This window comes from Myotis yumanensis, unplaced genomic scaffold, assembly GCF_028538775.1.
Source record: "Myotis yumanensis isolate MYYU_CA2020_CCGP unplaced genomic scaffold, mMyoYum1.0.hap1 SCAF_6, whole genome shotgun sequence".
NCBI classification, from domain to species: domain Eukaryota; kingdom Metazoa; phylum Chordata; class Mammalia; order Chiroptera; family Vespertilionidae; genus Myotis; species Myotis yumanensis.
The window spans coordinates 75601718-75628582 of NW_027223757.1; the positions used below are offsets into that span (position 1 = coordinate 75601718).

General features: G+C 50.7%; 1 protein-coding gene and 1 pseudogene across 5 annotated transcripts; both read left to right on the forward strand.

Annotated features, from left to right (window-relative positions):
- The first annotated feature begins 19627 nt into the window (after positions 1-19627).
- LOC139012424 (saoe class I histocompatibility antigen, A alpha chain-like) lies at positions 19628-23929 on the forward strand. Of its 5 annotated transcripts, XR_011471864.1 has the most exons (8): positions 19628-19710; positions 19980-20249; positions 20471-20746; positions 21337-21612; positions 21732-21834; positions 22282-22314; positions 22449-22496; positions 22650-23929. XR_011471864.1 is itself a non-coding variant. In XM_070418392.1 (7 exons), exons 1-6 carry the CDS (start codon positions 19629-19631, stop codon positions 22471-22473), a joined length of 1032 nt encoding a protein of 343 aa, XP_070274493.1. In that variant the 5' UTR covers position 19628; the 3' UTR covers positions 22474-22496; positions 22650-23929. The 5 variants fall into 5 exon arrangements, 2 of the variants coding, with proteins under 2 accessions (XP_070274493.1, XP_070274494.1); XR_011471865.1 differs by having other exon boundaries at positions 21732-21845; positions 22282-22496; XR_011471866.1 differs by lacking the exon at positions 22282-22314 and having other exon boundaries at positions 21732-21845.
- Positions 22630-24600, forward strand: LOC139012896 (ADP/ATP translocase 3-like; annotated as a pseudogene).
- The last annotated feature ends 2265 nt before the right edge of the window (positions 24601-26865 follow it).

Here is a 26865-nt window from a genome sequence, read left to right on the forward strand (position 1 = left end):
CTGGCTCTTAGCTGGCTCTTAGCTCCCCCCTGGGTTTCTGATCACTCTCAGTGGCAGGGGACTTCTTCCTGCTTTCCCTTTCGCCTCCCTGCATTGTGCCTACGTATGCAAATTAACCGCCATCTTAGTTGGCAGTTAATTTGCATATCGCCCTGATTAGCCAATGAAAAGGGTAGTGGTCGTACACTAATTACCATGTTTCTCTTTTATTAGATTAGATTTTTTTCATTAAAAACAAAAATGTATTAGGAGCCTCCTATATTCTGAGCATCATGCTGAAGGTCAGTCAAGAGCCAGAGCACCCAGTTGTGCAAAAGTTGTTCAAGTCTTTGTTCTTGCTGCAGTCACTAAATGCCATTGACCAAAGCAAGTAATACACCAAGCCCAGTGTCAATGGACAGGAGGGTCTACTCCACCTTTCCATGAGGCAGCTGTGGATGCTACTAAAGAAAAGTGAAGACCTGGGACCCCAACTTTAATTTGCCACAGGAGAGAACCTTCGATCTATATCCTGAGAGGTGATTACAAGCTTATCATGTGGATCTAAACATCTGAAATACGGATCAGGAGGAATTAAGGGCTGGTGGTGCACAGTGTTTGGCCTAAAAGAAATGAGGGATAGGAGCTGGGACTGTTTGGAGGCATCCATGCTCAGTGTCTGTCATGGAATATACTGGGGCCAGAGATGGGCACAGCCTTTGCATGCCAGAGCCAGATGGATCTAGAGCATCGGTTCTCAACCTGTGAGTCGAGACCCCTTTGGGGGTTGAACGACCCTTTCCCAAGGGTCGCCTAAGACCATGGGAAAACACATATATAATTACATATTGTTTTTGTGATTAATCACAATGCTTTAATTATGTTCAGTTTGTAACAATGAAAATACATCCTGCATATCAGATATTTACATTATGATTCATAACAGTAGCAAAATTACGGTTACGAAGTAGCAACGAAAATAATTTTATGGTTGGGGGTCACCACAACATGAGGAACTGTATTAAAGGGTCGCGGCATTAGGAAGGTTGAGAACCACTGCTCTAGAGCTTTAATGAAAGGCCTCGTCCTCCTGGTAGACCATGACAGGAACATTTAAGTCAGTGTCTCCATTATGATGACAGTGACACTTAAAAGAAGAAAAGTGGGACTCATACTCTGGGCTGCCTTCTGCAGTCACCCATCCTTCATTCTGCTGTCTCCCGAGGACTGAGGCTGGGGTTGGTATGAGTTTCCTATTGCCACTGTTAACAAATGACCTCAACCTTAAATGGCTTAGAAACAGCACACATGCATTGTTTTACAGTTCTGGAGTTTAGAAGTCTGAAATGGGTCTAAGAGCTAAAATCAAACCTGTGGAGAGTGGCTACAGCGTTTGGACAGGTTCAAGCCTCGGACTAATGAGAGGGTACGGTCCTCTTGTGGCAAAGCCACACGCAAGTCCTAGCTTGGAGGACAAAGCCCTCCCAGCACAATTATAGACAAAGGCTATAGTTGTCAGCTTGACCTTATGGTCTGAACCTGTGATCCCAGGTGGCTAAGGGATATAGGCTGCGGGAGGTGCATCAAGTGCCTAAAACAAAGCTTGATAGAGTTCAGGTGCATGTAATTGAGTAGATTCGAAACCCCCAAGAACATTGTAAACATCTTGACCACACCCTTACTTTGCCTGTGGAATCTGGCTATAAAATAAAGACTTGGCTTTCAGGCTGTGGTACTGTCTCTCCATCCGAGAGCAGTGTCCCACCTACCCCCAGCTTTATTCTCTTGTCTGTCTTCTTTAATCCTCACCAACCCCCTCAGTTTCATCCCTGGCCGTGCTAAACACGGCTCACAAACCTATTCTGGAGACTCTAGGACAGATCTGTTTCCTTGCCTTTGCCAGTTTCTTGGGCCCAACTGCATTCCTTTGGTTTGTGGTTCCTCCTCCATCTTCAAAGCCAACAGTGGAGCATCTTCAAAATGTTCTCTGATCCTGAACTTTGGCCTCCCTCTTTCACATTTTTTTTAAATTGATTTCAGAGAGGAAGAGAGAGGGACAAAGAGAGAGAAAAACATTAGGATGAGAGAGAATCATTGATCAGCTGCCTCCTGCACACCCCTCACTGGGGATCAAACCCGCAAATGGGGCATGTGCTCTTGACTGGAATCGAACCCCTACAACATAGTTCTTGGGTGAGGCAGGTAGGAGGGCAAACTGAGCAATGCCTCCTAGTAGTACAATGCTTATGATAGGCCAAACACTTTCATTTTTTATGCTCTCACTTTTGAATCAGTAGCATGGTAAGCAGAGAAGCATTTTATAAGGGAAGTCATTGAAATCCGGATTTGCTAAATGGCCACATAGCATAGTAATAGTTATGTGCTGCTTTTCAATTACCTCAGAGTACCCAGAATGTGTCCAGATTGGTCCTTGTCTCACCCTATTGCAAATATTGGTCACCCGTCTGCCTCACCACCTCCAGGCAAGCATAGAGTCTTTTATGCCCTGTTCCTGGGTAGTTAAGGACAGTGAAAGAAAATAACATTTTTAAGACACTCTGGGTCCATCAGGTGCTGGGGACTCTATATGTGTAATTGATTCTCCCCCGTACTTGGAGGTAAGTAAAGGTAGGCCCAGGGTCACGCAGGTCACAGCGGAAACCGAGGCTGGAGTTCAAACCCAGACCTGCAGAAGCACAAAGCAGTTTCCATTCCCTGGTTTCTGTTTGTTTGCTTCATAATGATTCGTGACTCTCCTAATGGAGAGAATGTCTAACACTAGTTGTTTCAGGAACAATCAGTGAGGCCTTGGTGGATTCACTGCATCTGTGAGCTGGTTCCTTCATGATGAGGGGTGGGAGGAGGTGACCTGCTTCCCTCTGTAACTGGAGACATTGGCATTCACATTAGCACAGGAAGAGCTGGGGCTGAGACACAGATGTTCTATGTTCAGAAGGGAGCAGCTTTTCCCATTAAGTCTTGGATCATTCCAGTTTTAAGACAGAATTTTGTAACAAAAACTACATAATTAATACATTTGTCCAGACCATCGAATGAACAACACCAAGAGGGAACCTTAGTTTAAACTGTGGACTTGGAGTGATGTGTCAGTGTAGGTTCATCAGTTGTGACAGATGTACCACTCGGGGGGCGGAGGGGGGGGGGGGCCGAGTTCATAATGGGGGATGGGAGAGGGCCATTAGCATGTAGGGGTGGGCATATGTGGGATATCTCCATACCTTCCCCTCAATAGTTCTGTGAACCTAAAATCTAAATTAAGTTTATGTCTCTAAAGCTACACGTGTTCTGCCCAAATAAACTTTGACACTTAGAACTGTTTCAGTTTTTCAAAGACATAGTGAATTTCCTTGAACTGTTTTCATTGCCTTTTTAAATTAAAAATCATAAAATAATTCAAACATTTTAAAAAGAGAAATAACATGGTACCTAGGTACCTAATACCTAGATTTAGCAAATATTTATATTATACACTATCTGTTTCAATGTTTTATAGAAATAAGAGATTACAGATTAGATCCAAGTTCCCTGGTCTCCCATTCTTTCTCACTCTCCAGAGGAAAATCACTAACCCGAAGGTGGTGTGTGACCTCCGTTCCTTAATATCCATAAGACCTTTATCTAATGTCACTTTAACTATTTTTGAAATTTATATAAATGGCTTATACAAGAAATATTCTTTTGACAATATTTTTCACTCAGTGTTTTGATTTCAAGATATATCCATGTTTATATTTATAAATCTAGTTTATTCATTTCCATTGTTGTGTTGTATTTCATTGTTTGCCTATAATGCTCATTTTCCCCTATGCGAGTGAATTTTTAAAATTTTACATTTAAAACAGTGCTGCAGCGAACGCTCTTCCTTCTATGCATCTCCTCGTTGCTGGGGGCTGGCGTGACCTCTGGCCCGTGCTCCTCACACTGGGGACAGCGCACTCCTTCCAGCCCAGGACCAGGTGAGTGCAGAAACTGAGAACAGCATCTGGAAACTGTAAAAGCAACGCAGCTGAGTACTTTTATGTCTATTGAGTCTAAGAATTAAAAACTACTCAGGCTTTTAATTTATATGTCCGTTTTTTCTTTTTTTTCTTATTTCATCTTTAGTGTATTTTATAAAAGTATTGACCCTCAACAGGTTGGAGTTTTTTAAAGAAAACCTTGGTTTTTCTTATACACAGTTTGAGAATCTCTGCACAGTTCCTACTTTACAGTGGTGTTTCTGTCTTGATGGGTAGGTGCATCTTTGGCTCAACAAGCTGTTACCAAGTCGCACTCCAGAATGGTCAAGTCAGTGTCCAATCTCATCTGCAGCCTAAGAGTTTCCTTTTCATCACTGTCACACTATTAGACTTTAAATCTTCGCCCCTCGATAGCTGTGAAATATTTGCTTTTAATCGGCATTTCTCTGATTGATAGTGGTTTGTTAGGTTCCCATTTGTTAAATCCACTTTAACGAGGTGGGTTTTCTCAATGTGCAGTTGTGGGGAAAGTATGTCTGTAACAATCTATCTACAAGAAGTAAAGTGTTATCACAGGCATCACTGGTTTGATGAGGAAGATCCTAAGGATAGCTAGTTCTGACTCGATGGAGGACAGGAAAGCAGGTTGTCGCAGATTCATGCATAGGCAGTCCTTCAGTGTTGGGTTTTTTCCTGATATTTCGGTTTGGGAACAATCATTTCTGAATTGCCTGATTACATCTTCTCCCCACTTTTTCTAAGTAAAACAGAACCCGAAATGCAATGTGGATACACGAGAAAGCTTTTCAGTTCCTGGTCTGTGTCCTAACTTGTCCTGAGTGCGTATAACAGAGTTTGACAGGACGGGCCAGAGGTGACAGCAGTGAGGCAACACTGGTTCTGAGAAAAGGCGCATGACCGATGCCAGCAGTGCAAAGAGCAGCTCCATTTGTGGCCTGGATGCAAAGATTACCCCAAGGCCACGCCCTGGGAAGCATAACTGCCAGGGGTGCCTCAATAAAAATGTATTTTTTAAAATATCCAAAAAATTACCACACACCACCACTGTCAACAACAAAACTCAGAAACAAAAGTAACTTTCTTATTTTTTTATTTTTAATATATTTTTATTGATTTCAGAGAGGAAGGGAGAGGGAGAGAGAGATAGAAACATCAATGATGAGAGAGAATCATTGATTGGCTGCCTCCTGCAGGGCCACTAATGGGGATGGAACCTGGAACCTGGGCATGTGCCCTTGACTAGAATTGAACCCAGGATCCTTCAGTACACAGGTCGATGCTCTATCCACTGAGCCAAACCAGCTAGGGCCAAAAGTAATTTTCTTTAGCTTGATGAGGCTTGATGAAACACCTCCGATGCATACTGGGTCATTTGAGTTGGGCTACCTTGCATTGTTACTGTGGAATTGTATTTGAATATTTACTCTGAGAGACTTTAATGCCCAGTGTCTTGCCAAGCTTGCTCTGCACAGGTGTCCCATGCATCTGGGGAAACACTTGTGGTACAAGAGGAAGGAAACATCTAGAGTGGCCTACGGGATGCTGCTGGCACCCTCACATTTAGTGTGGCGGGAAATCTGTTCTTAAACACACTGACTCCCTTCCTGGGAAGCCCTCCTGCTGAATGTGACTACAGACTCTTCACCAGAGGTTCACAAACCTGTCCTAGAAAGCAGCAAAAGAAGGCTGAGAAGACAACTTGGTGTGCAGTGCTCAGGTTATTTACAGGCTGGAATCCAGTACCTTCTGGAGAGCTTTTACATAGTAATTGGTCTTTGAAGGTGTTCTGCAATCTGACCACCACTAGAGGGCGGAGCAGACCACTTCAGTTTTCAAGCACTTTCTCCAGGGGTGAGGTTGAAAGAAAGTTGTAAGGACTACATGCTGGGCAGACCTGTACACTTAGATGTCTCCCCACCCCGTGACTTCATCCCACGGTATGCTGGAGTGCTACGCGCTAACACAGGGGTTCTCCATCCTGCTACACCCTCACTTGGGGAGCTTCTGAAAAACACAGATGTCCAGCCCACCACCCCTCCTACATTCTGATTTCATGTTTGAAAATTCTCTAGATTATTCTAACATAAAGGCAGGATGGAGGCCTCTTGAGCTGTATACTGGTCATATTTCATAGGGGAAACAAAAAATCCCAATTAGGACACTTTCTTCTCTTGAGCCCCAGGAATGAATTGAAACTTCTATGTAGCTTTTCCTTCCACCTTTAATACCTGGAGTGTTTAGTAGGTAAAATCTGTTATCACAAATAATATGAAATTAAAATAAAAATGAGTAGGGTTGGGAATGCTGCACAACATTTATTTTTACTGTTCTCATGAGTCACCTTCTCATTTCTCGAGCTCTCCCTCAGCTGGGCATGGTCAGGTCCTCCCTTCAGAATGCTCTGTGTACTACTCTGCCCTCTCCTGGAGGTCTCAGCCTCGCCTCTGAACAGCAGGGTGAGATGCTCAGCCTCCCAAGCTCCCTCTTGCCTCCTCCTGGACTGTGGGTGGCAGCGCCACTGTGCTTTCTTACAGAGAACATGTGGGGACAGCCATTTGGAATTATTCATCTTAGAGCATCTGCGAGACTTTCTTTTGCTATCAGTTACCTCCTCTCATTATTACGCTAAACGTATTACTGGCCTTTGTCATGTTACTTAGTCTTTCAAATAACTTTCTCCTGTGGTGGTTAACTTGGTATGTCAACTTGCCTGGGCCATGGGACGCCCCAATAATCTAGAGAAATGTTATTTCTGGGTGTCTGTGAGGATGTCTCCAGGAGAGATAAGCATTTGACTTGGTGAACTGAGTAAAGTGGATTGCCCTGTCAGGGTGGGTGTGCACGATCTAAAGGTTGAATTCCAACTCTCTCTCTCTCTCTCTCTCTCTCTCTCTCTCTCTCTCTCTTTCTCCCTCTCTGATATATTTCCCATCAGGACAGTGTGAGAGGAGGATAGAGATACAGGCGGTGGTGAAGAAGGGGATTGGCGCTGCCACATCTCTCCGGTATCCAGCAATCCCGCCTCCAGTGTGCTGAATGGGAGGCTCATGGCAAGGGGCCGGGTCCCATAACTGTTGCTCCAAAGTGGCATGTTCTGTGCAGCAGGATGTCCTACATTTCGTGGGCACTTTGACTCAAACTAGGGCCCAAGACGGCTGCTGTCCATTAAAGGTGTCCTCTTCTGGCTAGAGACCTGCATCAAGCACCAGCTCCAGCAGAGCTCTACTGAGAAATAGCCAGGGCTGAGCCTTTCCTCCCTGGAAGCCTCATGCAGCTGAAAGGCAGAGCAGCCGCTGCTCTGGCACGTCTCTGCCACTAGAGGGCGGGGCAGAGCCGCAGCTCAAGCACTGGATGCTGGGAGCTTTGTGTTGGGGCAGCTGTGGCTGTCAGGGTCTGGAGCTGCTCATCAAACAGGCACAGAATAAAGTATCCAGCAAGGAAGCTGTTAGGGTCTGGCCAGTGATGTGGGCTGGGAAAGAATTCACAACTGAGAGAAGAGAGAGAGGCCGGGAGGAAATTTAGTCTACTTTCCAAAGGAGGTAAGGGCCTGTGTATTGCTAGTCAACACAGGCAGGAAATAAAGGATCACCTGCTCTTATAAAGCAGAGGCTTTTCACTAAGGGACAGTGAGGGGAGGGGAATTCTATTGAGGGTGAGCAGATATCTGGGGTTGTCTTGAAAAGTTACATTTTGTTTGCTTTCCAGGAGACAGTCTGGAGATGTCCTAAGGAGGTGTCTCATCAGTATCCCCAAGCCTCTACAGCTCAGAGCAAAAGAGGCTTGTTTGAAGGAGGCAGGGGAAGGGAATTTTCTGCTAACTTGAGACTCCTTGGTGTTAATTTTCCCTGAGTTGTGACAACAGTAGGTAGGAGGAGGGGGGTGCAAGAATGTAGCCTGGAGAGTAGCTTATCTTGATCCTGCTGAGCTGTTTGAATCAGAGGAGCTAAAAATTTGGGGTTTGATTACCAGGAGCTTCTCATAAATTGTGGAAGGCCACCGCAAAGAGAAAGAAAGGCCTTTTTCCTGTCCTTACAGCAGGTACCTTTGCACTTTCACCAGGAGAAGAGTGGGAACTAGAGGGAAAGGGTGACATTTGCTTTGAACAACTTTGAGTAATGAGTCTTCCTGACATGAACATGACAGTGAGCTCCGGTAGAAATGAGGAGAGAAGGGAATGTGAGCTCATCTGTGAAAGTGGTTTCCCTCACCAGGCACAGGGCACACGTCCACTGCAGGGATATAAGTTAGCTGCTCCGGGGCCACGCTGGCCTTCCTGGGTCCCAGGAAGCACTCCCAGTCACTCCTCACACCTGCCCCGATGTCATGCAGCAGGCCCTAAGGGAACCATAGACATAGGGCTGTTTCACACTGGGAACACCCCATCCTTTAGCGAACATTTCTCCCCTGAGCACAGCGCTTTGTAAGAGAATTAAAGCAAGGGGATGTGTGCTCTTGCTCTCTGAGAGTTTCCACAGAGTCCTGGACAAGCTGGAATTGTTTCGGGCAGGGTCCCCACAGGAAGCAGGCGGCATGCCTACATTAGGGTAATTCACAGAGGGGTTATGCACTAATATTCGGGAAAGGTGCAGGGACCCAGCAGAGAGCATGCAGGAAGGAACCCAGAGCTTTAGCAGTGGAGCAGTTACTGCCCCTGGATCGGGGACAAAGGGAGGAAGTAGTAATGGGGAGGCTGCAGGAGAGTCATGGAGAGAAGGCCTCCTTGTGAGGAACTGGCAAGGTTGCAGCCAGTGCCAGCTGACCCCACAGGGAGCCCAGGGGAACACCGTCCTGAGAACCGTGTCGCCTGTCAGTTTTGTCAACATCACAGAGGGCACTTACACAAACCAGATGGTAAAGCAACTGCACACCTAGGCCATAGGGTGGTGCTTGTGGCTCCTAGGCTACATACTGTACAATACGTTACTGCAAAAAACAACACAGGATTAAATCAAGCACAAGAGAAAATGATTCTATCAGGGGATACAATAGCCATGAGATGTATGAGGCTGCTGCCAGCACAACACTTCTACAGCAAATGGTTTTTCATAACTAGAAAGAGTAGGCTCTAAAATAACAGTGACAATGGGAAGGTGGGGGTGGAGGTATGGTTAGGGACTGATTAACCGGGGAACTTATATGCATATATGCACAGCCCATGAACTCAGACAATAGAGTGGTGAAGGCCTGGGAGGGGCAGTTCCAGGAGGAGGAGTTCAATTGTAAAAGAAAACAAAGGAAACATCTGTAATATTTTCAACAATAAAATTTATTTTTAAAAAAGTAAAGTAAAATAGCAATGAAATATGTAGAACAATAAGTACATAAACCAGTAGTATAGACACCCATTATCAAGTACTATGTACTGTATGTAATGGCATGTACCATACTTTTATGCCACTGGCAGCCCAGTAGGTGGTTTCCACCAGCATCCCCCAAAACACATGAGTAACGTGTTGCCCTATGACCTTATGGCAGCTACAGTGTCCCTAGGCAATAGGAATTCTTCAGCTCCATTATAAGCTATGGGACCTCCTTCGTATATGTGGTCCCTGATTGACAGATACCTCGCTATGTAGCCTGTGACTCTAACAATGCTGACCTTACTCTCTTCCCTCCCTCCAGGTCCTTTTGGGGTCCTCATTGGCCAAGACTAATGGAAAGCCAGAGGGCCAGGGATTCGGATGGGAGAATCCTTTAGGTCAGACTTCTGGGGAAGACATCAAGCTGGACATAATCACGCTCACCTGAGAGAAGCCATTTGCACGTCATCCCTATGGTGCATGCAGAGGCTCACCTGGGCTCACTGCAGCCAGTCTGGTCAGTCGCCAGAGAGTAATGAGGGCCGCTGGCTGGTCTGAGGGAACTGTTTCTTCCCAGGAATCACGATGTTGAGCAGTTGTTCTCAGTCTGTGTAGTTCTTTGCAGGTAATCTACCTTTTCTCTTGCTGTTTCTCAGAGCATCTCTTTATGTTTGATAACGTGAAATTTTATTATGATGTGTCTTGGTGAGGAATTATTTTTATTTACTTTATTTGAGGCTCGGGGGGGCTTCTGGAATCTCTGGAATATCACATCCTATCAAGTCACTTTTGGAAAATTCTTAGCGAATATCCTCTACCTCATTCCCTTTCCTTCTTCTCGAACTTCCATGTTGGATCTTGCCGTTTTGTTTTGTTAACCTGTCTGTGATATTTATATTTATTTTGTCTCTCCGGAGTGCAGTCTGTGTAGTTCTTCAGCTCCTCCCAGTACACCAGAGCTCTGCCTGAACCCAACCTGCTGCTCAGGACGTTCACTGAATATGATTTTCATTGTTTCCCGTGTGTTCAGTGAGTGGGTGCACAATGTGCTTCTGTTTAAATCTACCTTGTCAGTGGATGGTCTTTTCTCTAGTCACAATTCTCATTTCTTTCTTCAAAAATGTGAGACATGTATGTTCTAGAAACACTGACTTCAATATCTGAAGCCTCTGTAGACCTGACTCCTCAGCAGGTTATCTCAGCCAACGCTTACTTGTTGGGCCGGGTTTCCTTTTTATTTTAAAAAAATAATTATTTGGATTTTGAGGTCAGAGTTCTTGGAACCTCATTTGTAGGAATACTTTGATAGCTGGTGTTGGTGGTTTCTCTAAAAAGGATTTGTATTTGCCTTGGCGGGTACATGGGGGATGGGCTACTACCAGCCTGCGGTGCAACCTCACCTTCTTGGTTTGGGTTTTTGGAGGCCATGCAGATAGGGTGTTTGAACTCCAAACTGGCATGGGAACTGTCTGCTGTTACACATTCTTAATAGAAGTGTTTGTTGTTTCTCATGTTACTAAGAGGAAAAGGAGAGACCAGCAAGCTTCCCTACTTTTAATCTTGTGGCATTCTTTTGGGATTCTGGCTAAATAGGGGCACCCACATATTCACCTTGCAAAGTCCCTGCCTGCTTTTGCGCCCTGTCTTCCATGTAGCCCTGCATCCGGTATATTATTAAAATCAAACTTCTGGGTCCCAGCGGCTGTCTTTAGAGCAGCCTGTGGCTTCGGTGCACAGTTTCCTGTGCATTTTGCACTCTGTACGTTTGCATGCATGGATTTTCCTTTTCCCTTCTCAGTTGTTGTTTTAATCCTCACCCAAGGATATGCTTCTACTGGTTTTAGAGACAGAGGAAGGGAGAGAGAGAGAAACATCGACGTGAGAGCCAAACACGGATCAGTTGCAGCCAGTACGAGCCCCAACCAGGGACAGAACCTGCAACCCAGGAATGTGCCCTGACCGGAATCAAACCTGCAACCTTTTGGGTCACAGGACGACACTCTAACAAACTGAGCCACCTGGCCGGGAATTCCCTTATCAGTTTTAACTCTTCATTTTAAAAAATCTTCTAATAATTTTTAATCTAGCATTCATAGTTAGGTTAAGCATAGATTTTTAGACTTGTTTTCTGTAATATGCCCAGAGACTTTCAGACCTAATAAAAGAAATCTGATAGTAGTTTTTGTTTTTAAACTTTGTGCCGGGTACTGTCTAAATACAAAATGAATTATTTTATTTAATCCTCAAAACAATCATATCAGGAAGGAATGATCAATCTCACACTTTATAGAGGGGCAATGAGGCTCTGAAAGAATAAATAAGTTGTTCAGAATGGCATGGTATTTAATTGATGAAGCCACAGTGAACACAGTTGTCTTAAAGCATTGGGGACTCTAGTACAGTGATGGCGAACCTATGAACTCATTTTTTTTGGATGATTTTTCTTTGTTAAATGGCATTTAAATATATAAAATAAATATCAAAAATATAAGTCTTTGTTTTACTATGGTTGCAAATATCAACCACAGCACCAGAGTTAAGTTAGGGTTTTTCAAAATATTGGCACGCCGAGCTCAAAAGGTTCGCCATCACTGATCTAGTCCATGGTAGCAGATCTCTTCATCCCTAAGCACTTAACCAAGTAGTTTGTTTGTCTTTCTTAACCAAAGTCAAACCTAAAGTAGCAAGTCTCCATTGGAGTTCAAACAGGAAAACAGCCATTACAGTCTTACAGGGATGTGGGGGCACTATTGACCTCAGAGCCCACAGAATGGGAGGGGAGGTGGGGGGTGAGGAAGGTCTGGATGGAGAGCTGGAGAACCAGAGAAACAGTCACCCAGGGGCTGCAGCACTAGCTGGGCCCACGCCTGGGGAGCATGTGAGAAACTGCTTGTGTTGGCTGCTGAGATGCGACTGTGGGAACTGTCACCACCAGAGGCCCCCAGTCCTGTGGGCTTCAGCCAAGGGCCGGCTGCTGTGGGCAGGTCAGACCGGCAGCTGGGAAGACAGGCTAGACAAGGCGCAGAGGACAGCGGGACGAGCTGCCTCTTGTCTGCGGGTCACGGTGTCCGAGCACCACAGCCCCCAAGAGCAAAGGCCTCCTGCCCACCTGATTTCATAGTCGTCATGTTCACGCTTTCCTCTACTTTTTACCCCGATGTGTGCGTCTCCAAGCAATACGGATTATCTTGAGTTTTACGTAAATTTTGAATATTTAATACAAATAAAAGCATGCTACATACACACTTTTGAGGCTGTGTTTTAGCTCAGCAGTATGCCTGACAAGTCGTTATATGTATCTGAAGAGTGTTTATCTGTGTTGCTGTGTAACACAACATTGAATAAGTGACTCATACTTTATATTATCCTTCCACTTGTCATGGCCATTGGTTTGCTCTCAGGGTGTGGAAATTATAAACAATGTTGCTGTCAGTCTTCTTTTACATATATGTTTGTGCACTAAGCATATATCTCTCAAAGTTATTCATCTAGGAGAGCTCTGTGCCCTGGGAGGTGGCTCTTGCTGTGTTACTTTATGGTATGAACTATGTACCCCAGTGCTTCCCTGCCTTCTGGGAAACAGGGAGCATTAGAGCATTTATCTCTTAACCCATTGTATGCCATAAGCGTCTGCTGATTGGCCCACATTCAGGGTAACTTGGGAGGCTGCCAGCTCTGAGTTGGACTGGGACCTGGCAGGACATGGCAGCAGATCCACATCCCGGTGCAGTCAGCCTCCATCCAGCAGCCCCCCACCCCACCCCCCACCCTGGCACTGGGGTCAGTGGTGGGAAAGACGCTGTGGAGCTGAGCCAGGCACCGGTGGAGCAGCACAGAGCTGGCCCCGGGGGTTCTGGGTGAGGCCCCACCATCCACAGCAGACACATATCCCCCTTCGGAAGCTGCTCTGGGTGTGTGACTGGGACCTGAGAAGACAGAGCACGTGGCCATGGGACACCAGCAGCCATGGGACTACAAGTGCCCACATGCCTGGGTTCTGGGTCCCCCACGAGGTCATAACTCTACAGGCCACCAGCCCATCATAGGGTGGACAAGGTGCATCTATGGCTGAGACTGAACCACGTCAGCACCCACCAGAAAACACCCTCCCCTGACGAGGCTCTGAGCAACCAGGCAGACAGAACAGCCTCAGCCAGCCTGCATCACCGCTCAGCCCAGGACGGGCAGGACGGGACCAGGAGTGGGGGGACCTCATGGCAGAGATGAGGGCCAGCAGCACTGACTCCCTCTGACCAAGGCTGTCCCAGCTACGGTCACCTCTGCATGTCCAGATGTCAGAGTGAGGCCAATACCGGGCCCTTATGTGGCTCAGTTTCCTTAGGTGACCAACTAGCCACCACGTGACAAGGTGACCACAGTGAGCCCTGCCCTCTTGAGGGTCAGAGGGTCACCATCACAGGACAGCCCCTTAGTCCATGGTGGGCTCTCTTTCCTGTGCTCAGAACTTCAGTCAGAACCACCATCTGGGGGCTCCAAACACCTGATCCTTGGGCTTGGGCCTGCTCTTAGCACAGTATCAGACCTGGGGCGCCAGGTCCCAGAGAAGGAGGAACAGGCTGGGCTGTGACCATGGGATCCCCTGGTCATATCCCATCTGCACCGTCCAGGGGCTGCCGGTTACACAGGACCCTGGACAGGCTTCTGAAGCCACGATGGAAGCACCAGCTCTGAGGAAACATCCTGAGAGGATGGGTTACATCTCTCGGGACCCAGTGGACGTTGGGGCAGGGACTTCTGTGTGGTGCCGACTTCTCAACAGGAAGAGTGTGAGGGCCCAGGACCAAGGGGTGGAAGCAGGGTGACCCCACTGCCCATCACTCAGCATCACCCACTGGGGATGTTGCACTTCCTGTCTCCACATCTCTGGGCTCTCCAGGGTAGGAGGCCCAGGTTCTCAGAAGTGGGGGTGCTCTACAAGGGGCCACCCAAACTATATTATGTTTGTCTCCAGGGAAGTGTGGACTCCAGGTGCTTAGAGACCAGTAGGGGAGGTGTCCCCTCTCCGTGAGGCAGGAGGAATGACCCTGATCCACAGGGTGTGGGGCTGCTGTCACTCAGTGGGGGCAGGAGGAACATGTGGGGAACCCGGGTGCAGGACTTCCCTCCTGCTTCCTGTGCCTGTGGATGGACATGTACAGCAACCCAACATGAAGGGGGCTGGAGTTCCAGGGCCCAGACCCTTCAGGAGGAAGGTTTGGGTCACACCCCAGGCAAGTCATAGGGATCCCCAGCCCTGAGCTGGGAAATCCATGGCACCCCCTGTGCAGAGGCCCCCTTCCCACGGGCTGTTCCCAGACAGTTACCGGGCACTGCAGGGACCCAGGCAGCCATTCCTGGGGTCAGGGCCTCCTCTGATGCTGACAGTGGCTCAAGGACTGTCCTGTGGCCCCACTCAACGTCACTGAGATCGCCCAGTAGTGACCTAAGACACGTCTAACAAACCTCCTCTTCCTGACCATCAGATCGGATCTGGGTCTGCTGGCTCGCCCAGCGAGTTCTGGCTCCCTCTCCATAGGCTCTGACAGGTGTCCCCCTGGTACACTCTGCTGAGGGCAATCCCACCTTAGAATCTGCTGCTTGGGGGACTCGGCCTAACAAAATCATTTGCATCTTTCTGCCAGCGATCTCTTACTCCATCAGTAAAATCCTTCTATTTCCCCAACTTCTCCACCAGCATCGGCTCCCTTGTGCTGGCCTTTGTATTATCTTTCTGAGGTAACAGATGCTTATGTTTCAAGCCACTAAAGTTCAGGGTAGTGCCTTGCTCTGCAGTGAATAAGTCACAAGGCTCTCTTTAGTTTCTTTTAGTCTGCATCGCTGATTCCTTGCACTTGGAAAATGTCACCTGCACTCACTATTTCCAGTTCCTCTCCTCCTGTTCTCTCTTTTATTCTGTCTTTTCTCCATTCTCCCTTTTCTCTTTCTTTTCTTTATGTGTATTATCAGATGTCTCAACCATCCTATCTAATAAAACCCTAATGTGCAAATTGACCTAACTGCGGAACAACCAGCAGAATGACCAGTCACTAGGAGGTGCACTGACCACCAGGGGCAGACGCTCAGCGCAGGAGCTGCCCTCTGGTGGTCAGTGCACTACTACATTGGTTGTGCTGCTCAGCCATAAGCTAGGCTCATGGCTGGTGAGTGCAGTGGTGGCGGTGGGAGCCTCTCCTGCCTCCGTGGCAGCACTAAGGAGTAACAAGCCAATCAGTAAGGAGCGAGCAGGCGGGCAGTAATGAATGAGCTGGAGGGTGGTTAGGAGCAAGGGGTCCTGGACTGCAAGAGGGTGCAGGCCGGACTGAGGGACACCCCCCTTCCTCCTGTGCATGATTTTGTGCACCAGGCCTCTAGTATGAAATAATACTCTGTGATTATGCTAAAGGAAGCATTACATGAGTGTATATGTTAAAAGTATAAACACAAGAGATATGGAATAAAAGGAAAGAAAGAAGTAATTAATAGTCTGAAAAGAAAATGCCCAGGTGATTCTGCAACCAAGGACCTGACAATCCACTTTTAATGCTTCTATTTAAGCTCAGGTTGGTTTATTTTCAGAACAACTATATCAGCAACATAAAGTCTTCCACATTCCTGGTTAAAGTTTAAATTGGCACTCACACTTTCAAATCACATGAGTATCATCGGGTCTGGCTAAAGTTACAGGCCTCACAGGGTCCAGCATTTCCATCCCTGACTACCCCCTCTGGGGAATTCCTTGCTTTGTGCCCCAGGAGACATGTACACTAATGTTTGCAGCAAAAACTGGAATGACCACATATTCATCAATAAGAAAATAGCAAAATTTCAGTATAACCATCTATAATAATAAAAGTGTAATACGCTAATTAGTCCAGACGTCCTTCTGGATAACCTTCCAGACAAAGCCTGGGCTGTGAGCACTGAGGCAGAGGCAGCCACCACAGTGGTGGGGGCTGAACCCCTTGCATGAATTTCGTGCACCAGTCCTCTAGTAAAATATAAGACTTCAGCACTAAAAGTGTAAGGACAGCCTCACAGATGAGAGATGACCCTTATGTAATGCTGAGCCTCAGAAGACTCCATGCAGTACAAGTTCACTTTACAGGAAATTTAAAGCTGGTGAAACTGAAAAACATTCGTTTGGGAGATATATATATATAAATTATAAAATCTTTAGGGAGTCTCAAGGGTGTAAAAAACACAAGACTCAGAACAGAGATTACATCTAGGGGACAGGGCTGTGAGTGTCAATGCCAACAGGAGTCCCCACAGTGAGGTGGACTGAGGACACTGTATTCACTGCAGACAGCTGGATGGTAATACAGCTCGTCAGCGAGACCCGCACGGCTGTGGGACAGCTGGGTGTGATACCGCAGGGCTGTACCCTCTCTGCCCGCATCGTCTCACCCAATTGCTGTCAGGATGCTAAGGTGGTGTGTAAGATCCACATTTTTCTGACTAAAAATCGGTTTCCTGACACACAGGTTTTTGAAGATGCTGAGTACAAAAACTGACATTTTAGCCAATATTTTTACATTCTTAATGAACTAAATTAGAAAATTCTGAGAAATAGCAAAGAATTATTTTAAAGGCATTATTGTTATGGAGCCCAGTCTTTAAACTGTGTGATCTAGCTACCATGTGTTCTCAATGTTGTTGCCACTTAAGTAGGGAACATTATTACTAAAGGCAACGCTAAGTGCCGAAACCGGTTTGGCTCAGTGGATAGAGCGTTGGCCTGCGGACTGAAAGGTCCCGGGTTCGATTCCGGTCAAGGGCATGTGCCTGGGTTGCAGGCACATCCCCAGTGGGAGATGTGCAGGAGGCAGCTGGTCGATGTTTCTCTCTCATCGATGTTTCTAACTCTCTATCTCTCTCCCTTCCTCTCTGTGAAAAATCAATAGAATATATTTAAAAAAAAAAAAGGCAACGCTAAGAAAAACTTACAAATATTGTTGTATCTCCTTGCTCTGTCTCAAACTTTTAATCATTACTTTCCAAAAGTGAAATTTAGAGCACTGAATGAAATAATCAGATAAAGGAAACACTGACTTACAGAATCCTGAAACAGCATGTAGTGTGAACTTTGGTTTTCACATGTGTGTGAATTCTGTGACACTCCCCCTTCCAGACGTGGATCAATTCCCTCCTCTTGAGGGTGGGGGCTGGACTTGCTCACTCACTTCTAACTGAGCAGTAAGGCTGATGTAATGTGTGTGACTTTCAGCCTAGGACATTCACCTCACTCACCTTCCACGCTGGTTGCTCTCTCTCTCATCACTTGCTCTGGGACAAGAAGCTCTAGTCATTCACTGCCTTATGGCCGAGTCCCCATGGCTAGGAACTGAGGGCTCCTGGGACCATCCAAGAAGGAAATCAGGCCTCTGCCAACAACCCTAGGACTGAACCATGTTTCAGTGGGTCCTCCAGCCCAGCCAGCCTTCAGACCATGCAGCCCTGGCTGACAAGTGACTGCAACCTTGAGAGACGCCTGAGCCAGAAGCACTCAGGGCAACCCCTCCTAGGATCCTGACCCTGGGAAACTGGGAGATAACACACATTTGTTGTTTTTAGCTGCTGAGTTTAGAGTAATTTAAGCTGAAAACATGACCAATACAGTGTCCAAAGAGAGAATGAGTGATTGCACTTAATTTTCATTTGTTCTAAATTAATTATATGATACTAGGGGCTCAGTGCACGAATTTGTGCACCTTGAAAGGAACTGTGGGCCACTAGGCTGCAATGGGCACAGGCAAAGGTCTTGGCCCATCTTCTGTGCCCCCGCCCGGCCCCTCCACCCATGACCCAGTCCCCTGTCTGCCCACAGCCCTGCTCAAACATGCTGAGGGCACCGGCCCTGCTCACACCTACTGACTGGCCCAGAGCAATTGGGGCCAGCAACAGCAGTTGGTATGATTGGGGCCGGCACTGTCAGCAGGTGTGAGGTACCCTAATCGCCCCTCAGGAGCAGGGGGAGATGGAGAAACTCTCCGGGGCAATAGAGGCCGGCAGCAGCCACTTGCACCTACTGACAGAGTTGAGAAATCAGGACTGGCACTGGGTGCCAGCAGTGGGTGCAAGCAAGGCTGGTGCCAGCAGCAGGTGTGAGCACTGGGCGTTATCATGGGGCATGGAAGCAAAGAATATTCAGTAACCACCAGAGGCTTGCCCCAGTGACAGTGACCGGTGCCGGGGCTTTGTCTGGCTCCCCCAATCACATGCTGCACCATCTCCCAGCATATTCCATGCATGCCCCCTGGTGGTCAGCACACTTCATCTCGACCGGTGTTCAGATGTTCGATTATTCCGTTTTTTCTGCCATTCTGTCTATTTGCATTTTAACCTTTTATTATATAGGACTAGAGGCCCGGTGCACAAAAATTTGTGCACTGGCGGGGGAGGGGGGTGTCCCTCAGCCCCACTTGTGCTCTCTCACAGTCTGGGAGCCCTCGGGTGATAACGACCTGCTGGCTTAGGCCCGCTCCCGGGTGGCAGAGGGCAGGCCCAATCCCTAGGTGCAGCCCCTGGTCAGGCTCAGAGCAGAGCCAATTGGGGAGTTGGGGCGCCACCCCCTGTCATGCACAGAGCAGGGCGGATCGGGAGGTTGCGATGCCACCCCTAGTCACGCTCAGGGTAGGGCCGATTGGGGGGTTGGGGCGCCGCCCCGTCACACTCAAGGCAGGGTCGATGGGGAGGTTGCGGCGCCACCCCCTTTCACACACAGAGCAAGGCCGATCAGGGGGTTGGGGCGCTGCCCCCTGTCACGCACAGAACAGGGCCCATAAGGAGATTGGGGCGCCGACCCCTGTTATCCACAGAGCAGGGCAAATCAGGGGGTTGGGGCACTCACCCTTGTCACACTCAGGGCAGAGCCGATGGAGAGTTTGCGGCTCTACCCCATCACACACAGAGGAGGGCCCATGGCGGGGTTGGGGCGCCACAGCCTGCCACACACAGAGCAGGGTGGAACAGGGGGTTGGGGAGCTCCCCCCTATCAGGCACAGAGCAGGGCTGATCAGGGGGTTGGGGCGCCTTCCCCTGTCACCAACAGAGAAGTCACACACAGAGGGGTCAGGGCAAGGTCCCAGGTCTCAGGCCTGGTCTCACGGTTCCAGCCCGGAGGGCGGAGACTGAAGCGGGGAAACTCAGTGTTGGGGAGTCCCCATCTCCCCACAGTTTCACTTCTCCTCTCACAGCCTGTGTGGGGCCCTCCTTCCTGGATACTCGTAACAGGGCGCCAGTTCTCACTCCCATTGGGTGTCAGGTGTTAGAAAAGCCAATCAGCGTCACCTCCGTTCCCAGTTATAAGTCTCTGCGGACTCACCAGGACTCACAGGCTCCCCAGACCATGAGGATGCCGGTCATGAGGTCCCCAATCCTCCTCCTCCTGCTACTCTGGCGGGCCCTGGCCCTGACCCAGACCTGGGCGGGTGAGTGCGGGGTCGGGAGGGAATGGCCTCTGGGAAGGAGGAGTGAGGGCGCCCGGCGGGGGCGCAGGACCCCGGGAAAGGGCGTCTCCACCCCCCAACCCCCCGTCCACACCCCACACCCCACCCCGTCCTGATCCCTCTCTTCTCCGTCCCGCTGCCCCTGTTCCGTCTCCCGGGCCCCCTCCCCTCTCCTGTCCCTCCGACCCCGGACCCCGAACCCGCGCCGGGAGGAAGGTCGCGGGTGTCAGCCCCTCCGCTCCGGCCCCCAGGCCCCCACTCCCTGAGATGGTTCTTCACCGCCATGTCCCGGCCCGGCCGCGGGGAGCCCCGGTACCTGGAGGTCGGCTACGTGGACGACCTGCCTGTCGAGGGGTTCGACAGCGACTCCGAGAGTCAGAGGGCGGAGCCACGGGCGCCGTGGATGGAGCAGGTGGAGCCGGGCTATTGGGACGTGAACACCCGGAACGCCAAGGGCTTAGCACAGACTTTCCGACTGAGCCTGCACAACCTGCGCGGCTACTACAACCAGAGCCGGGACGGTGAGCCACGGGGCCCGGGGCCGGTCACCACCCCCACCCCACGGCCGGGGTCGCCCCGAGTGTCCGAGTGCGCGGTTCACCTCCATTCCCTCCCCGCATAGACACACCCGGGAGGAGCCCGCGGGGACCTGGACCCGGTTTTACTTTCAGTTTCTGTTTAATCCCCGCGGGCGGGGCGGGGGCGGGGCTCAGTGGGCGACGCTGACCTCGGGGCGGGTCAGGGTCTCACACGCTCCAGTGGATGTGGGGCTGTGACATGGGAGCGGACGGCCGCCTCCTCGGTGGGTATCACCAGTTGGCCTATGATGGCACCGACTACATCGCCCTGAACGAGGACCTGCGCTCCTGGACCGCGGCCGACACCGCAGCTCAGATCACCCAGCGCAAATGGGAGGAGACCGGTGAGGCTGAGCGAGTCAGGAACCAACTGGAGGGCAGGTGCCTGGAGTTGCTCCACAGATTCCTGGCGATGGGGAAGGAGGTGCTGAAACACGCAGGTACCAGGGCCTGGGGCCTCCCCCCTCTCCCCTGGGGCTGGGGCTCAACAAGGAGACAGGACACAGGGTCAGTGTCAGACCCCCCACCTGTGGGCCAGGAGACTGAGTCCGCCTGGCTTTTCAGATCCAGTGACGCCCGCCCTTCTCTCAGGGACACCTAGGGGTGCAGTCTCTCAGGGACAATTAGAGGGGAGACCAAGCCTGAAGTCACTGAGCAGCGGTTCCCATTGACCCTGCAGTGTCTCTGGGACCCATGGGGGACTTGCTCTCTCAGGCCCTGCTCCCTGCCCCTCACCCAGTGTATCTGAGGTCTGACACCGACTTTTCTGAGTCCTTTGGCCTCCACCCAGGCCAGGACCAGAAATCCCTTTCTCCCCCTGAGACCTGCCTCCTGCCCTGGGCTGTGTCACTCTGACTAGAACTTTCTAAAGAGGAGAGGTCATCCCCAGGTGCTCTGTCCAGGCTGGTGGTGCTTGTGTGCTCCCTCACCCACCCCAGGTGCCCTGTCCACGCTCAGGTGGTCACATGAGGGCTGCTGGAGGGTCCCCTGACAGTGCCAAGTCCCTGAATTTCCTCACCCTTCTCCTCAGACCCTCCAAAGACACACGTGACCCACCACCCAGTCTCTGACCATGAGGTCACGCTGAGGTGCTGGGCCCTGGGCTTCTACCCTGCGGACATCAGCCTGAGCTGGCAGCGTGATGGGGAGGAGCAGACCCAGGACATGGAGTTTGTGGAGACCAGGCCTGCGGGGGATGGGACATTCCAGAAGTGGGCGGCCCTGGTGGTGCCCCGTGGAGAGGAGCAGAGATACACGTGCCATGTGCAGCACGAGGGGCTGCCCCAGCCCCTGACCCTGAGATGGGGTGAGGAGGGGCGTGGGCACAGAGCCTTTTCTCAGGGAAGCAGGGGCCTGTGGAGGTCTTCAGTGGGGTCGGGGCTGAGGCCTGGTAGTCAGGGCCCTCACCTCCCTTTCCCTCCCCAGAGCCGCCTCCTCAGGCCACCATCCCCCCTGTGGGCCTGGTTGTGGGCCTGGTCATCCTTGGAGCTGTGGCTGGAGCTGTGGTCACTGGAGCTGTGATGAGGAGGTAACGCTCAGGTAGGGAAGGGGTGGGGCCTGAGTTTCTTGTCTCACTGGGGTTGCCAGCCCAGGTAGAAGTGTGTTCTGCTTCATTAATGGCAAGTACCATCCCCACACGTGTGGTTGCCCAGCGTGGGGCCCTATTTGCTGACACTCACTCTTTAGTGAGACACGTGTGGAAATGAGGGACAGATTCATCACCTGATGATTCTAGTGATGGGGCCTGGTTCCCAGCACTCCCAGGTCAGGGAGGAAGGTCCCTGCTGAGGACAGACCTCCAGGAGGGTGGTTGGTCCATTCCCCACACGTGTAGTTTCCTCAGGTTTCCTGATCCTGCCCTGGGTCTGTAGTCACAGTTCTGGAAACTTCTCTGGGCTCCAGGACTAAGAGTTCAGTTAGGACCTCATGACCCTGCCTTCTCCCTGTCTTCTCATGGGATGTTTTCGTCCCACAGGTGGGAAAAAAAGGATCTATAATCAGGCTGCCAGTGAGTATGGAGGGTGACCCCTGAGATCCTGTGATAGTACAGACTGGATCCCATGGGGGACCTCACCCTCATAGTTCCTCCCTTAGTCTCCTCTCCTGGGGGCTCTGACCCCGTCCTGTTTTGTTCTACCCCAGGCAGCGATGGTGCCCAGGGCTCTGATGTACCTCTCACGGCTTCTGAAGGTGAGACTCTGACGATAGCAGGGGTTGGGGCGAAAGGGACAGAACTGGGTGATGGGGATTCTTTGGGACATAGTGAGCCTGCGGAGGGTTGTTGAGAAGGTCACTACTTACAGCCACTGAACTGAGTTTGTTCATGACCATTTTCTTCCACAGCGTGAGACACTTGTCCGGGACTGAGAGATGAGAGACTTGAACATCTCTGAGGTTCCCCGTCCTTTCGGTCCCACCACAGCTGCAGCGCTGAGTCAGCGGCACCCACACTCCGGGCTCCTCTCAGCGGCTCCACTCAGCTCTACTCCATGCCCCAGGCTCCCTGTGCCTAGCCGCCAGGACTGAACCGGCCATCTCCTTTTTCAAGGACTTCCTGGCCGGAGGGGTCACCGCCGCCATCTCCATGACGGCCGTGGCCCCATGGATCGGGTTGTTATGGGTTGGCTCAACGAGATAGACCACTGACTCAGAATTTAAATTTGAAAGCCTTTTTATTAAGCTGGCCAGCTGACCACAGCCCGTACCTTCCCCCTCTGGGAAGCCTCGCGGCATGTGGCCAAGAGCAAGTGTGCATTATGATTTTTATAACAAAAGTGTTACCTTAGAAGCAAAACAGTGTTACCTTAGAAATTCACAGAAAGTTCATAAACACAAAAAGGGGGGTAAACAGAGTCACACTTGACTAGTCTAAGACAATCCAGCAATTTTTCTTCCATGGTTCCTAACCCTGCAACTCCCCTCCATTCGACAGTCCTCCTCCCAGCACATACACAATCCTCATATCCTGGCAACACAATTCTTCCTCATACATCCCCCTCCCTCCGAGCACATTCAATTTCTCATGTCTTATTTCCTCCCCTTAGCACGTTCTGTAACCTTCTGTAACCCTTCCATGCCGCAGTCCCTCACCCTAGCACAGGGTCAAGCTGCTGTTGCAGGTGCAACATGCCAGCCAGCAGATCAGGGCCGACAAGCAGTACAAGGGCATCATGGACTGCATCCTGCGTATCCCCAAGGAGCAGGGCGTGCTGTGCTTCTGTCGGGGCAACATGGCCAACGTCATCTGCTACTTCCCCACCCAAGCCCTCTGAAAGGGCGAGGGCTAGGCCCTCCACCTTGCCCCAGGGTAAAGGCTACACCCTCCGTCTTGCCCCAGGGTAAGGCCTACGTCCTCCATCTAACCTTGGCCACGTGCTCGGCAAGAACGTTCTTCCCGGAAGTCTAAGACTCTGCTAGCCACACCCAGGAACAAGACATCGACTTGCGCCTGGCCAATCGGCAGAGCACAGTCCTTTCTCCTCCCCTTACTCCAACCCCCCCTTTAAAACCCGTCTCTAGGCGGGGTTCTGTCTCTCGGCCACTTGGTTTGCCGTTGTGTCGGTGAGTCTGGTGGAGGGGAGCTCAAGCTAGCTTGAAATACAGATTCTTATGCTTTTGCATCAGATTGTCTGGCTCCCTGATGTGGTTTCTTGGGAATCTTGAAATCTGGGCATAACACCCTCAACTTTGCCTTCAAAACTAAGTATAAGCAGGTCTTCCCTGGGGGTCACGGACTTCCACGTGTGGGGAACAGCACGAAGTGGTGTGAGAAGGCATGGACAAGGCACACCCAGTTCTGGAGGCACTTCTAGGGCAACCTGGCTCGTGGCTGATGTGGGGAAATCGGGCACCGAGCGCCAGTTCAAGGGCCTGGAACCCTGCCTGGTGCAAATCACCAAGTCGGACGGCATCCAGGCATGTACCATGGTTTCAATGTCTCCATTCAAGTCATCATCATCTACCGGGCAGCCTACTTCGGGGTGTATGACAGGGCCAAAGGCATGCTCCCCGACCCCAAGAACACCCCTATCATCATCAGCTGTATTATCGCCAAGTTGGTCACGGCTGTGGCGGGTGTAGTGTCTACCCCTTTGACACTGGGTGGTGACAGATAATGATGCAGTCGGGGTGCAAAGGAGCTGACATCATGTACACCGGCACCATCTACTGCTGGCGGAAGATTTTCAAGGACGAGGGCGGCAAGGCCTTCTTCAAGGGCACCTGGTCCCACGTCCTGAGGGGCATGGGTGGGGCCTTCATGCTGGTCTTATAGGAGGAGCTGAAGGTCATCTAGCTGCCCTGCCTAGGTCCTCAAAGTTATGGACCATTGACCTTCCAGAAATTCCAACGTCCCAGCCGGGCCAGATCATGGTAGCGCCCGGCGGGGCTCTACGACAAAACCCTTCTGATCATGACCACTGACACCCCATCCCATGCCTCGATGAGGGGGAGGGCACCCCCACGTCCCACGGGGTCCCGGGTAGGGCCGCCCCTCCCCACCTTGCCAGCCGCTGTATGTAGCATTTATTTAAAGGAAATCATGCCACCATCCATGCTTCCCTGCTGTCCTCTCTGCACAGCTGAGTATCTGCAAATCCCTTCTCTGTTGGGCATTCAGCAAACAACTAAACCCAGACACTGAGAAAAAAAAGAATCTCTGGTTTCTTTCTGCAAAGGCCATTTGAATGTATGTGTGAGGAGGTGGGAGGCTGGCCCACCCCTATCCACCACACCCCCTTCTCAGCCTTTCCTGTCCAGTAGAGGTGGGGCTGGGCCCTCCCCATTCCTGTTTTTACTTCCTGGTGCACTCAGCTGCAGCTTCTTACTGCCTGATTGAAATAAGAGTCTGGATATGCATTCTTCTTCACTTCTTGCCATGAAGGGGTGATGGGTTCCTTAAAGGAGAACAGCCTGGCTGGTGTGCCTCAGTAGTTGAATGTCCACCCAGGAACCTGGAGGTCATGGTTGGATTCCCTTTCAGGACAAATGCCCCAATTTCAGCTCAGTTCCCACCAGGGTTGTGCAAGGTACAGCCAATTGATGATTCTCTCTCATCATTGATGTTTCCATCTGCCTCTCCCTCCGCTTTCCTCTCTCTGAAAATCAATCCTATCTAATAATAGACAAACATGGTAATTGACCATACCTTCGCTACGCTTCCCATTGGTTAATCAGCGTGATGTGCAAATTAACTGCCAACAAAGATGAAGGCTAATTTGCATACAGTAGGCAGATCAGCGGCAGCTCACCAGCGATGGTGCCCACTGGACCTGGCCCCGGCTCCTTGACCCGGTGAGGCAGCCTGGTCCCGGAAGACCCAGAAGCCAGGCAACGTGAGCTCAGCATCCATCTTGGCTGTGTGGAGGGAGGGAAAGGGAGGGGCCTCGGGCTGGTGGAGTCCACAGCAAGGGACCCTGGGCTCACAGTGACATGAGCCTAGGGTCCACACAGAAGGAGGGGAGGGGAAGGGCCTCGGGCCAGAGTCTGCGCCCTGGCCGGGTGGAGGGAGGAGAAAGGAGGGGCCTCGGGCTGGAGTCCACAGTGAGGAATGCTGGGCTTGCAGTGACAGGAGCCCAACATCTGCTCACCGGCCGGGCGGAGGAAAGGGAGGGCAGGGGTCTTGGACAGGAGTCTCAAGGGAGAAAAGCTGGGCTCTCGGAGTCCGCCTCCAGGGATGTCCAGCGTCCACGCCCCAGCTGGGTGGAGGGAGGGGAGGGGAGGGGCCTCAGGCTGGAGTCTGCAGCAAGGAAAGCTCTATGGGCTCTCAGAGTCCACCTCCAGGGATGCCCAGCGTCCGCGCCCCAGCTGGAGGGGGGAGGGGAAGGGAGGGGCCTTGGGCTGGAGTCTGTGGCAAGGAACGCTGGGCTTATAGTGACTCAAGCCCAGTGTTTGCACTCTGGCCGGGTGGAGGAAAGGGATGGCAGGGGCTTTGGGCCAGAGTCCATGGCGAGGAACGCTGTGCTCACTGTGACACAAGGCAGCATCCACGCCGAAGGAAGGGAGGAGAGGGGCCTTGGGCCAGAGTCCCTGGTGAGGGATGCTGGCATCATTGCAGGCCTGGCTATGGCCCCCCACCTTGCATGAGTTTTGTGCATTGGGCCTCTAGTAAAAACATATTTAAAAAAAATTAAAGGAGAAGATCCTAAAATTTGAGAGGAAATAAATGAAAGCACCAAGAACTTGTCAGGTCCTGTGTGTTTGCTGTGCTGAGGCTGCTGCAGGGGGGACAGGAGAGGCTGTGAGGACCGAGTGTGGTCAGGGCTGTGCCGGGTTTGTTCCCTGGTCTCTTCAGCTGGGTCACCTCTCTGCTCCTTTGTTCTCCCTTCAGTAGAACCTTGTCCCACCAGGACTTTCTTTCACAGGGTCTCAAACCTCACCAGGCCTTGTAAATTGTCCTAATGAGGAACATCTCCAAAACCGTGGGCAGCAAGGCCTTCCTGTGTCCGGGTCAGCCTAGGCTCAGGCCAGGGTCCTGCCCTCAGCCCTCAGCATCTGGGACTTTATTTGTTGTTTCTTTGTTTGTGTAGAGGATTGTGCCTGTTTGTGTTCTTGTTATGAG

What these genes read in the sequence shown, in the direction of transcription:
- LOC139012424 (XM_070418392.1), top strand. Translation starts at nt 19,629, where the DNA reads ATGAGGATGCCGGTCATGAGGTCCCCAATCCTCCTCCTCCTGCTACTC. An exon ending in CCTGACCCAGACCTGGGCGG is followed by an intron (nt 19,711 to 19,979) that starts GTGAGTGCGGGG and finishes TCCGGCCCCCAG; the next exon opens with GCCCCCACTCCCTGAGATGG. An exon ending in CTACAACCAGAGCCGGGACG is followed by an intron (nt 20,250 to 20,470) that starts GTGAGCCACGGG and finishes GGGGCGGGTCAG; the next exon opens with GGTCTCACACGCTCCAGTGG.